General features: G+C 39.8%; 1 protein-coding gene across 1 annotated transcript; it reads right to left on the bottom strand.

Moving 5' to 3' along the window:
- Nucleotides 1-8,831: 8,831 nt before the first annotated feature.
- Nucleotides 8,832-11,681, bottom strand: LOC124869654 (tripartite motif-containing protein 16-like). The gene has a single exon (XM_047367632.1). The coding sequence runs from the start codon at nt 11,659-11,661 to the stop codon at nt 9,997-9,999; it is 1,665 nt and encodes a 554-aa protein (XP_047223588.1). The 5' UTR covers nt 11,662-11,681; the 3' UTR covers nt 8,832-9,996.
- Between the last annotated feature and the right edge of the window lie 434 nt (nt 11,682-12,115).

Here is a 12,115-nt window from a genome sequence, read left to right as displayed (position 1 = left end):
AGGCAATTGTCTGTTAGGGGGGATGGCTGGAGATTTTAAACTGGCGTTAGTTGGTGGTTTGGCTCCTTGTCCTGTCTTTTTCTTTATTCTTTCTTCATAAAACTGCTGCTCCAGATAATTAGAAATCACTGCTTGTTCCATCTGTGGAACTGTCATAGCTTGCATTGGTATTTTGGCAAAGGAAATTTCTCCTCTCCTCCGCTTTGGTTACTTCTCAGAGGGCCTTCACATATATAGTTGATGAGTTTGTTTGCTTAAGCACATGCCACACTGGTGCAAGGCGCTGACCTCCATCCATGTGTAGTCTTGCTCTTCTGACCCGGGAGTCTTCATCATCCATGTCTTCCAGCACCAACCTTTCATAATGACTCTGAGCTGTTCCTTGTTTGTGGAAGGGATGTGCTGTCACATGGCTCAGCCACAACTTCTTAGCTTCGTCTCTCACGTACTCTTCAGAGACAGCCCTTCCTTATGGTGTTCTGTCCCACTTCTCGATCCCGACAAAGACAACTTTTCTCTGTTTAACATAGCGATCCACCTCATCGTTTCCACGTCAGTGAGCCCCTTCTCGGGTATGAGCCTTCTGGTGATCCACTTCAAGCTACAGGCACATCCTCAACTCAGCGATCTTTTTCCAGAGATCTTGATGGGCCACTAACTTTCCTTTGGCGCTTTCAAATCCATTTTCTTCCCAAATGGATAAGTCTTCATTAAAGGCTTTTGCACAGTAGTGGCTGTCTGTGATCAGCTCTTAGCTTCGTCACTCTCTGTAGCATTGGTTATCATTGGACACACATCTTTGATAAAATCTTCACCATCTTCTTCTGGTCTTTTCACTCTAACTAAGGTCTTGATCTTTTTGTACTCACGGAAAACATCAGTTTCTGGGCCGGATGACGTGAGTTGTTCAGGCATTTTTCCTATGGGCTTTCTTTTGGAATGCGGTGCTTGCGGCAGAGAAGGCTCCTCTTCTTCTTCCTCTGCCGACAGCTCATCAACCTGTCGCTCGACCTCTTGTGCATACTTGTGTGCTGCTTTCTTTAGTCTTCTTAACATCACATCATGCACACTCTTCTTTGCTTTTAAATCTTTTGTTGGAACCCACTCTGCTTTACGTGGGTCTTCCAGGCTGCAGTCGTCTAGACCAGTGGTCCCCATCCCCCAGGCCGCGGACCAGTACCGATCCGTAGATCAATTGGTACCGGGCCGCACAAGAAATAATTAAACTTAGGCCCCACCTCCCCGCAAACGAGGGAAGCTCCAAGTTTTTTTCTCCCAATGTTTATTGCTTAAACTTCCCTTAGTTAAACATAGACGTGTGGTATCCTCTGAAACATCAGAATCTTGGCTAAAAGCCGATATAAACAATTTCTACGAACACCAAACTCAGTTAAAACTACAAGCAGTTGAATCAGAAAGTAAACACACCCTCCAAATGGAGTCACCGGACGTCTCGGCCTCTGCTTCCTGATTGGTGGGATTGATGTGAAAGACTTGTAGATAATTCTATTCTACTGGCTCTAAGAATGAAAAGGAGGGGTCATTTGTGGAATTCGGCCCATCCAAACTCTAATTATTGGCATGCGTAACGACGCATATTTCAAAAATCACATTGAGTTCAAACAGGGCAGAACCGATTACGCAGCTGAGTGTGTGTGTTTTTAAAAAATAATTTCTCGTGTTGGATTATTTGGTTTTTTAAGCCTAATGGCTACCGGAAAAAAGTTTTAATGGGACAGCAAAGAGTGCCGCAGCTTGACAAAAGGTATGCTTATAAAGATGCAGGTGGATTCACTCCTGCTACTTTTGGTCTGGTTTAAACGAAACAAAACGTCTCTTCAAACTTAACAAGCCATTGTCGCTGGTATCAAAGGTATACGAAGTTATAAAATCATACCTGTTCAGCTGGGCGTTGCTTTATTTTATGGTTGTCTTTATTTTCATGACTATGAATATTGTAGCTTCACACTGAAGGCATCAAAACTATGAATTAACACATGTGGAATTATATACTGAACAAAAAAGTGTGAAACAACTGAAAATATGTCTTATATTCTAGGTTCTTCAAAGTAGCCACCTTTTTCTTGGATTACTGCTCCGCACACTCTTAGCATTCTGTTGATGAGCTTCAAGAGGTAGTCACCTGAAATGGTTTTCCAACAGTCTTGAAGGAGTTCCCAGAGATGCTTAGCACTTGTTGGCCCTTTTGCCTTCATTCTGCGGTCCCGCTCACCCCAAACCATCTCGATTGGGTTCAGGTCCGGTGACTGTGGAGGCCAGGTTATCTGGCGCAGCACCTCATCACTCTCCTTCTTGGACAAATAGCCCTTACACAGCCTGGAGGTGTGTTTGGGGTCATTGTCCTGTTGAAAAATAAACGATGGTCCAACTAAACGCAAACCGGATGGAATAGCATGCCGCTGCAAGATGCTGTGGTAGCCATGCTGGTTCAGTATGCCTTCAATTCTGAATAAATCCCCAACAGTGTCAGCAGCAAAGCACCCCCACACCATCACACCTCCTCCTCTATGCTTCACGGTGGGAACCAGGCATGAAGAGTCCATCCGTTCACCTCTTCTGCGCCGCACAAAGACTCAGTGGTTGGAACCAAAGATCTCAAACTTGGACTCATCAGACCAAAGCACAGATTTCCACTGGTCTAATGTCCATTCCTTGTCTTCTTTAGCCCAAACAAGTCTCTTCTGCTTGTTGCCTGTCCTCAGCAGTGGTTTCCTAGCAGCTATTTTACCATGAAGGCTTGATTCACACAGTCTCCTCTTAACAGTTGTTCTAGAGATGTGTCTGCTGCTAGAACTCTGTGTGGCATTGACCTGTTCTCTAATCTGAGCTGCTGTTAACCTGCGATTTCTGAGGCTGGTGACTCGGATGAACTTATCGTCCGCAGCAGAGGTGACTCTTGGTATTCCTTTCCTGGGGCGGTCCTCATGTGAGCCAGTTTGTTTGTAGCGCTAGATGGTTTTAGCGACTGCACTTGGGGACACTTTCAAAGTTTTTTCCTAATTGTTCGGACTGACTGACCTTCATTTCTTAAATTAATGATGGCCACTCGTTTTTCTGTACTTAGCTTTTTTCTTGCCATAATACAAATTCTAACAGTCTATTCAGTAGGACTATCACCTGTGTACTGTATCTACCTCCTGCACAACACAACTGATGGTCCCAACCCCATTTATAAGGCTTGAAATCCCACTTATTAAACCTGACAGGGCACACCTGTGAAGTGAAAACCATTTCAGGTGACTACCTCTTGAAACTCATCAACAGAATACCAAGAGTGTGTGGAGCAGTTATCAAAGCAAAAGGTGGCTACTTTGAAGAACCTAGAATATAAGACATATTTTCAGTTGTTTCACACTTTTTTGTTCAGTATATAATTCCACATGTGTTAATTCATAGTTTTGATGCCTTCAGTGTGAAGCTACCATATTCATAGTCATGAAAATAAGGACAACTCTTTGAATGAGAAGGTGTGTCCAAACCTTTGGTGTGTACTGTACATGTGGCATAATCATTAGCAGAAAGCAAAGTGGATTTGAGGACAAACCAAATAAAAAACAACCAAGAGATTTAGACCACACAACGAGCTGAAAAATTACAACTCAGTGTCCATGTTATGAACAATCTAGTGTTTATACTTGCTTGTAATAGTGTGAATGCTTTGGGCTTCTGGAAATTGTAGCCAAGGATGAAGCAGATTTGCGGAGGCCCACAGTTTTCTTCTCAAAAGATTACAGAGACATGGGATCATACTCTGGATTTTCCTAAATAGTTTAAAGCAATTAGGGTCTGATCTTCAAATGGGCTTGCGTGTACAAAACCACACGCAAGCCTGTTGGCGTCTGTAAAGCTAATCTACAAACCAGGCCTAAAGAGATCTGTGTGTGTAAAATCTTTAAAAAGTCTTCAGCGTGTTTGCCTTCATGAATATGCAAAACATAAGATAATGACCCAAACACACAAATTTATAGGAGGAGCATATGCAATTATAATCTTTAGCACCCACAATGAAATGGATGGGTGCTGTTTTTTAGTACTTTTGAAAGGCAGGTGCTAATCTGCACGCAAAATGTTATTTGCCATGTTATTTCTCAAAGTAAACTGAACATTACCAGCCATCAGAGACCACAAAACCATTACAGAGCCAAATGGGCATCGCAGGAGAAACAATAAAAAAAAATTGTCTTATGTTTTTCTTGTGCGCAAGACAGGTTATTTATTTATTTTTCTCCCTCAATTTTCCTTTATGGCTCTGTACACATCACAGTCATGTTGTATTAAATTATTATGGGTCGTTCTTGGTTTGCAATGTTTCTATCAAGCAAAATTCAAATCACTTCAAAGAAAGAAAGCTGAAAGCTCTCTTAGAGTGAGGGGCGGGTTGCTGACTTAGTAATGGGAGCGTGCGCCGGGGGAGTGGCAGTATGTCTTGGCAAAGGTAAATAAAGCTGTTTAGAGCTGTATTTAGATGTTAGTTTGACAGTGACTGTCAGCTTTTCTAGGTTTTATAATTGATATTTCATGGTTTAAGTGTAGCTTTTAGTGTTATTATGTTTTCATAAGTTTTTACTGTTGTTTTGAAGCACTGTGAGATACTAATATAAATGCAATTTACTATTATTATAATAATTAATATTATATTTCTTCCTATTATTATTATTACCTCTACTTTCATGGCTTCGAACTTCATGTTTCTTTTACGGCCGCTCTGCACTCCAGCACTCTCTATAGTGACAGCCAGTAGCACGTGCAATTTCCTAATTCAAATCAGGCAGACTGCACCTCTTTTGCACCTGTTATCCATTGCACACGCAATGTTTGAAGATTGTGCACACATGTCCACTTATTTGTTGTGATTATGATTATCTTATTTATGTCAATATTTTATTATTTTAGTTTCGGTCTCTTAAGTGTTGTCCTGTGAATACCAGCCCAATAAGGGGGTGGTATTAGGACTATAGAGAAAAGGGAAAAGCTAAGCTCTGGCAATACTAACAGCACAACTCAGCACACACATGGAATAAATTAATACAATTTTTTAAACTACAAAAATTTATTAACAAAAATAAGTCAACTCAAAGTCAAACACATTTCAATGATCAAACTTTTTACTATTCTAGAAAACTTCAACTAAAACTACCAAGCAAAATGAAAGAATAATAATAACTATATACAATATGAACAAACTAATCAAAAATGGTTAAAAACCATGACCAATAGAGTGATACAACATCACCATTCAATGTTATTTATGTTTGAAAACCAAGGATTATCTTGAAGAATATGGAAATGAAGTTAAGTTAGTCCTGGCCTTTATTTAGTAAAATAATATTTAAGGAAATATTATTTTGATTACAACCAACAACCGTCCTGAATAATGGAGTTTAATGAGCTGTGTTTATTTAGTACAATAATATTTACAGAATTGTTATTAGAGAAATATTTAAATATTATTAAGGAAGTCTTATTTTGAATAAGAACCAAACTTTTCTGGATAAATAAGTCTTAATGGACTCATAAGATGGCAGCAAGTAATGTGTTGCCACTGCCTTGACCGGCGCTCGCAGTTAGCGGTTTCAGCTAACAAAAATGGAAGCCTATAGCTTCTTAAAGTCGAATCTAAATTTAAAATATAATTAATAAAAGGATGAAGATGCATAAGCGTTGACAGTGCCTTTTGGCCTCTGTCTTAAAAAAACACAGTTCAAATAAAGTTTGTCTTAACTTTAAAAAAAGCACAACACATTGCTTCACACATTAGCTGAGCAGCTAGTCTGCTAGCACTTAGCTGAGTTTTCCTAACACAAACAAAAACCAAACATCATTAAATGAACATTTAGATTATTTCATTCTAAACTAACCTCTCTGTCTAAACACCACCTCTTACGTGAACTGTGTTGAAGACAGGGTTCCAAAGGGTGCTGGTTTTGAGAATCGAAGTTGTCCATCCCAGTCATCAAAGTGTGGATTGAACTGTACAACAAAGGCACGTTCAGCATCTTCGGTGGGGTAGCTCTCGCTACCTGGACATGCACGCAGAAAGGCGATGCCTTGTTCTCCAGGCTGTGGGGAAAATTCCGCTTCAATTAGGGCTCCTTCTGGAGGCCTCAGAATAAAAGTCAAGCCACGTTTGTCTTATTACTCCCTTTTTATGAATGAATGCTGGATTATGTGAGCAGCAGATCAAATACTTAACTTGTGGTTGCTTTCAGCTGGCCGATGTTCGATCAAAGGTTTGTATTTACTTTGGATCCAAGGATTTCTTGAAGGTAGTGGTCTTCTCCTTGCCACTGAGTTTAAAGACCTTTAGCTGACGTGGAGTGTCTCTCCTGTACGACCTCGGTTGAAAGTTGCATGGATTGAGGCCACCATGTTGGAACATGGCATTTTGTTCAAACTGTAACGTTACTAGGAGTCAGCTATGACTCTTCCTCTTCCTGGACTGGGTTAGGCGTACGTTAGTGTGACACTGAAAGGTGTAGAAAAGTTTATACTGGCCTTTGTGTGGTTCTGAGTCCACGTTCATCCATCTTGTAACTCATGGCTGGGGTCTCAATATATTGCACGTGCAATTATTTTTTTTCCACAAGCTATTTAGCAACCTTTATTTGGGATCTTCGAAGATCAGGCCCTTAAAGTCTTACAGCGTGTAAACTCCTGACTTAAAAAAGTAATACATGTAAATAATCTCTCAAATTTTTCTGGCATCATTAATTCTAACTAGCCTAAAAACGAAAAGGTTTTGGCTTATTCGGATTGTTAGGAAAATGTTTATGTGCCTTTTTATACACTGTATGTAAACTTCTGATATCAACAGAATAATTCATATACAAGTTATACATGCAGGGGCACAGTTTGAATTCCTCATGTTTGAAACTAGTTTAAGCTTCATGTGGATTACTCAATGATCTGCAAACTACAGGACTCAATTAGAAGGAAGGACGAGGAGGATAACAACTATTTAACTGAACCTCAGAAGAACCCAAAAACAACTTGTAAGAAAGCTGAGGCTAGTGGCTGACAGTCATGTAACACTGTGGAGGAACTGGACCCAACCACAAAGAAAATAACAGATGTTGCAGATGGTAATACTTAATGAAGAACTTCAAAAGTCAGGGTTCAAGGTGTTTTTCTTATCCCCAAGGAGCAATTCGTTTTACAGCAGACAGTAAACATTATTTAATTTCCCTTTGGGATTAATAAAGTATTTTTGAAATAAATTGAATTGAAAATGACACTGACAACATACGCACAGTTACATACTCAAATTCAGAAAAACCTATACCAGAAAGACTCGGTGACTTTCCGAACCGGTAAGTTCTGCATCATGACAAGCTGTATCTGTGCCCTAATGGCTATTTTTTAGTTTACCGACCTTGTACAATTTACTAAGGTCCTGAAAAGAAGTCATAACAATTTTGTCAAAAACTTTTAGAACACTTTCAACACTCAGGTAAAAGCAGAGTCAAGAAAACAAGAATTACAAAACAAATCATAAAAGATGCAATAACATTAAACCAGCAATGCTTGCGGAAAAAGGGTGCGAGAAGAATAAAGAAAATGGACCATGGAGGACTGACAATTGTAAATAGAAAGATCTAAAAGGAGGATACTGACAGGCTTTTAACTACCGGGAAGATGGGTAAATACATAACAAATCGGGAGCACAAAGAACAGCTGGGGAAGAACCTAAGCGAGGAAACTCAAACAGATTTGAGGGAGTTAAACCAGAACAAAAAGGGATTAAATTAAACCAAATACTAAAAAAAAAAATACTGAAATAAAAATCTAAATCAATACACAAAGAGCAGAAGACAAGAAGAAGTAACAAACTCAACACAGAGAAATTAACTGAATATGGAAGATAATCCACAATCAACAACCAAAAATAGTATGCATACAGAATCAAGGAACTCCCAAAATCCAACAGCACTGACCATAACTGAAATCCCCAAGAAATACATAACCTTGTGTTATAATTGTTTTCATGCTATAGATTTTAAAATTGTTACTGTATTAACCACCTTTTTGATACAGTGAGGTGTATCCTTTACAAAACAAAATATATATATACATTTCCCCTTTTCATATTGGACCTGTAAGGCTGGCTAAATTCCAATGTAAATTATACAATCCACACCACCCAATTGTTCTGAAACCTTTTCTTTGGCTTTCTAAGACTTTTGGCTTGTATTTATGTCTTCATGTGGAGATAATATTCTCACTGATCTGGTATGTCATCCCCTGAAAGTCACATTAAATTTTCTTTGAATATTTCAAGCGTGGTTGGATGTATATACAAAATCTATAAATAGAAATATTTTAAATTCAGCTTTTACATCCATCAGTACACTTTGCATAAAACTTTGACTTTAAAGTTAAAAAAATAAACATCAAAGTATTGTGTTTGTTGGAGAGAGGTGTGTTTAACTAATACTTTATTCATGGCCTGGACCCTGGGTTGTCACTGTGTTGGAGGACTAAACATTCAGCCACATCTCAAGAAAGAAGAGCTACTCTGTCCTAATTGGGGTAGGTGACATCTTTCCTTAGCAGACCAGATTTTCCAGACAAAATTCCATGTTTAGCTTGAGGTAAATAATGTTAGGATTCTATACTTTTTTAAACATTTGTGACTAATATCTTTGCGACTAGACTCATGTTCTGTTCAGGTGGAGGTTTGTAAAGGCTCGTGCACAAAGTCAGAAATCTGTTTAAAATATGAAAGAGATGGTTTATAGAAAAACATAAATAAACGTTGTTTTGGAAAATTAAGTAATCAAGTCAGATCGTTAAAAAATGTCGAAAAAGTATACAAGAATACATTTTTATTATTGAAAACAAACTGTGTTAGAAACCACATACAAATAATGTAATTGCATTTCTTTACAAGTGCAGATGAACCTGTTGCATGTTACAATAACTACATCAAAAACATGTGATGTAACAACACAATCTTCCAGTAGGTGGCACTGTTCCACCCCTCTCCTGAGACTTGTTACAGTTTTAAATAGTTTTTTTAGCAGCAAGACTGTGAAAACAGCGCCTTTATATTTTTACTGGTTTGCCAGGCTCAACATTGTAAGACGCCACTGGCTTCAGGGTGATTCTGGACAGTCCAAGGCCCAAAACAATGAAATTACCTTTTGAACGGACACTGGCGCCGCTGGAAGAGTTGGGTGTATAGGCCTCCTTCCTCATTCCTGAGCTTTCTTCTCCTCAAAACAATTGCCTGGTGCAGTTTTAATTTTTAGCAGCAAGACTCCATAAACAGCGACGGGTCCCGCCATTTTTGAGGTTGCAGTTTTGGCGCAGAGGTGAAGGGTCAATTACGTAACACCTACTGTCCCAATTCTCCAATGTTGTTCGCTTGTAACCTGGGCACTTCAACCCCTATGTGCACTTTTACAAATTACACACTTCACAGAGAGGCATATGGTGTAGTGTAGGTGTTGGGACAGGGCCAAAGACTGACCAGAACACATGAGGGTGGAAAAAAAAACTTGACAATTAGAGATTATATCAAAAACCAGTTCCAAGAAGTATAAAGCAAATCTGGGTTCAATCATTACAACCATCACTTACAGAGCTAAACAGTGAAGCAACATGACAGCTTTATTGTGAAGTTTCTCCTCCTAAAAATCAACAAGACATGAAATCAGCTCAAGTCCACAATGAGACAATATTTGTTGTCTCCTGTGAGTCAGGACTCAACAAAATGTGTTCAAACAAGAAGGTGATCAAAGAACTGGTTTCACTTCTTCAACCTGGGAATCATTTGATTATTCTTGTTATTCTTTTGTTCTTTTTATCATCTGCAGTTTCAGCGAAGAATATTGAGACATTAAATTAAACTATACAAAACAGAAAGCGCTGTTGATATAGGCTTGAAATAGACATGAAATAATGATACAAAAATTGTTTGCCAAAAAAAACAACCCAAAAACAACTAATGGAACAATAACTGATTTTGGTTTATTAAAGTTTACATAATTCAGCTGAGTCTCCAGTATTAAAACCAATGCAAAGTCCAGCATATAGCGGCTGAGTGAATGTGGTCTGGACTCTGTGGAGGAGAGTCATGGTTTCAGAGACGCTGTAGAAGGACAGAAGACCTGCTCTGTGATCCAGGTACACTCCTACTCTGGAGGAACCAGGACCTGAGATGGAGGTCCAGATGTTGTTGTACCAGAATATATAACTGTTTTGGTAGAAGTCTAAAGCCCAAGATTTGTCATTACATCCAAATATACTTTCATCTCCTCCTCTCCTGATGTTCTTGTATGCGACTGCTACATAAACTCTCCCTCTCCTCTCCACCTCCCAGTAACAACGTCCAGTCAGACTCTCTCTACTCAGAACCTGAGCATATTCAGTGAATCTGTTTGAGTGACTAAAATAAGACTGATGTTGATCCATCACTGTTGCCTTTTTCTTCCCCTCTGTTAGTAACAGATAACTATTTGCTGTGTTTGGATCCAGTGTGATTTCACATGAATATTTTAAGAATCCAGCTCTGCTCTTTGGTTCTGGTTCTGACTGTAAAACCTCCACCTCAGTGAGGGTCAGTGAGATGTTTGTCCATGTGTCTCTCAGGATGTCCTGTAGTTTATCTCTGAGCTCTGACACAGCTGCTGTCACATCCTCAAAGTATCTCAGAGGACGGATATTGATGCTGGATGAGTGTGTAGACTCACTGAGTGCTGACAGTGAGGGGTAGTTGTGGAGAAACTGGTTGTGATCTTCTGTGTTTGAGAGCTGCTTCAGCTCAGCGTCTTTCCTCTTCAGCTCAGTGATCTCCTGCTCCAGCTTCTCCTGAAGCTCTTTGACTGGACTCACTTCAGTTTCCTGCTGGGATCTGATCTGCTGCTTCACATCAGAGCTTCTTTTCTGGATGAGACGGATCAGCTCAGTGAAGATCTTCTCACTGTCCTCCACTGTTTTATCAGCAGAGTGATTGATGGCCTCCACCTCCTGTTGAAGCAGCTTCATATCTTTCTCTCTGTCCTGGATTCTCTGCTGGATTTCTTCTCGTCTCACCTCCAGCTCTCTCTGCCTCTCAGTCCTTTCTGCTGCAGCTGAGACTGTGTCGTGACCTTTATGTTCATCCATTAAACAGAGACTACAGATACACTTCTGATCAGTACGACAGAACATCTTCATCACCTCATCATGACGAGAGCAGATGTTCTCCTGGAGGTTCTTGGAGGGCTCCACCAGCTTGTGTTTCTTAAATGTAGCTGAATCATAATGAGGCTGAAGATGTTTCTCACAATAAGAGGCCAGACAGACTAAACAGGACTTGATGGCTTTCAGTTTTCTTCCAGTGCAGAAATCACAGCCCACATCTTCAGGTCCAGCATAGCAGTGATCAGCAGGAGCAGCTTGGAGTCCAGTCTTCTTCAGCTCTTCTAACAAATCAGCTAACATGGTGTTCTTCTGGAGGACAGGCCTCGGTATAAAAGTTTTTCTGCACTGAGGGCAGCTGTGGATTAGTTTCTTATCCTCTTCATCCCAATGTCTTTTGATGCAGTTCATACAGTAACTGTGTCCACAGGAAGTAGTCACTGGATCCTTCAGTAGATCCAGACAGATAGAACAGCAGAATGTTTCTTGATCCATAAGATCTAGCTTTTGCTCCATTTATCCTCTCGGTCAAACTGACTATGTGAGCGATACTTCCTGAGAACATATTCTAAGCGTTTGTTTGTACAGAGGAATGTAGTCTGGTTACACCAACCGTCAGTTCCAGAGCAAGAATGTCGAACGACCGGTCAGGTGTTGCTTGAGAGCAGCAAGAAGAGGAAGGAATGCCAGACTTTCTCAATAGTGTGACTTGAAATAGTCTTTCAAATATGATGTACTTTTACCATAAAGCTTTAAATTGTTTTAAAATGTAGTTTTTTACTTTCATTAATTTCAGTTTATTCAGGCCATCACTAATTCATTTTTATGTGTGAGGACCTAAAGGTGGCAGGGTCCTCTCTGGGAGAACAGGTAAATGCAGAGGTGAGTCGTAGTCTGCCCCCTCTGGTAGCACAAGGAGTTGCAGAGGAGGGTGATCCTTGCCCCCCTCTTAAAGCACACTGAGATGATA

The sequence above is a fragment of the Girardinichthys multiradiatus genome, chromosome 6 (assembly GCF_021462225.1).
Source record: "Girardinichthys multiradiatus isolate DD_20200921_A chromosome 6, DD_fGirMul_XY1, whole genome shotgun sequence".
NCBI lineage: Eukaryota > Metazoa > Chordata > Actinopteri > Cyprinodontiformes > Goodeidae > Girardinichthys > Girardinichthys multiradiatus.
This window is presented reverse-complemented; position numbering and strand designations above follow the sequence as displayed.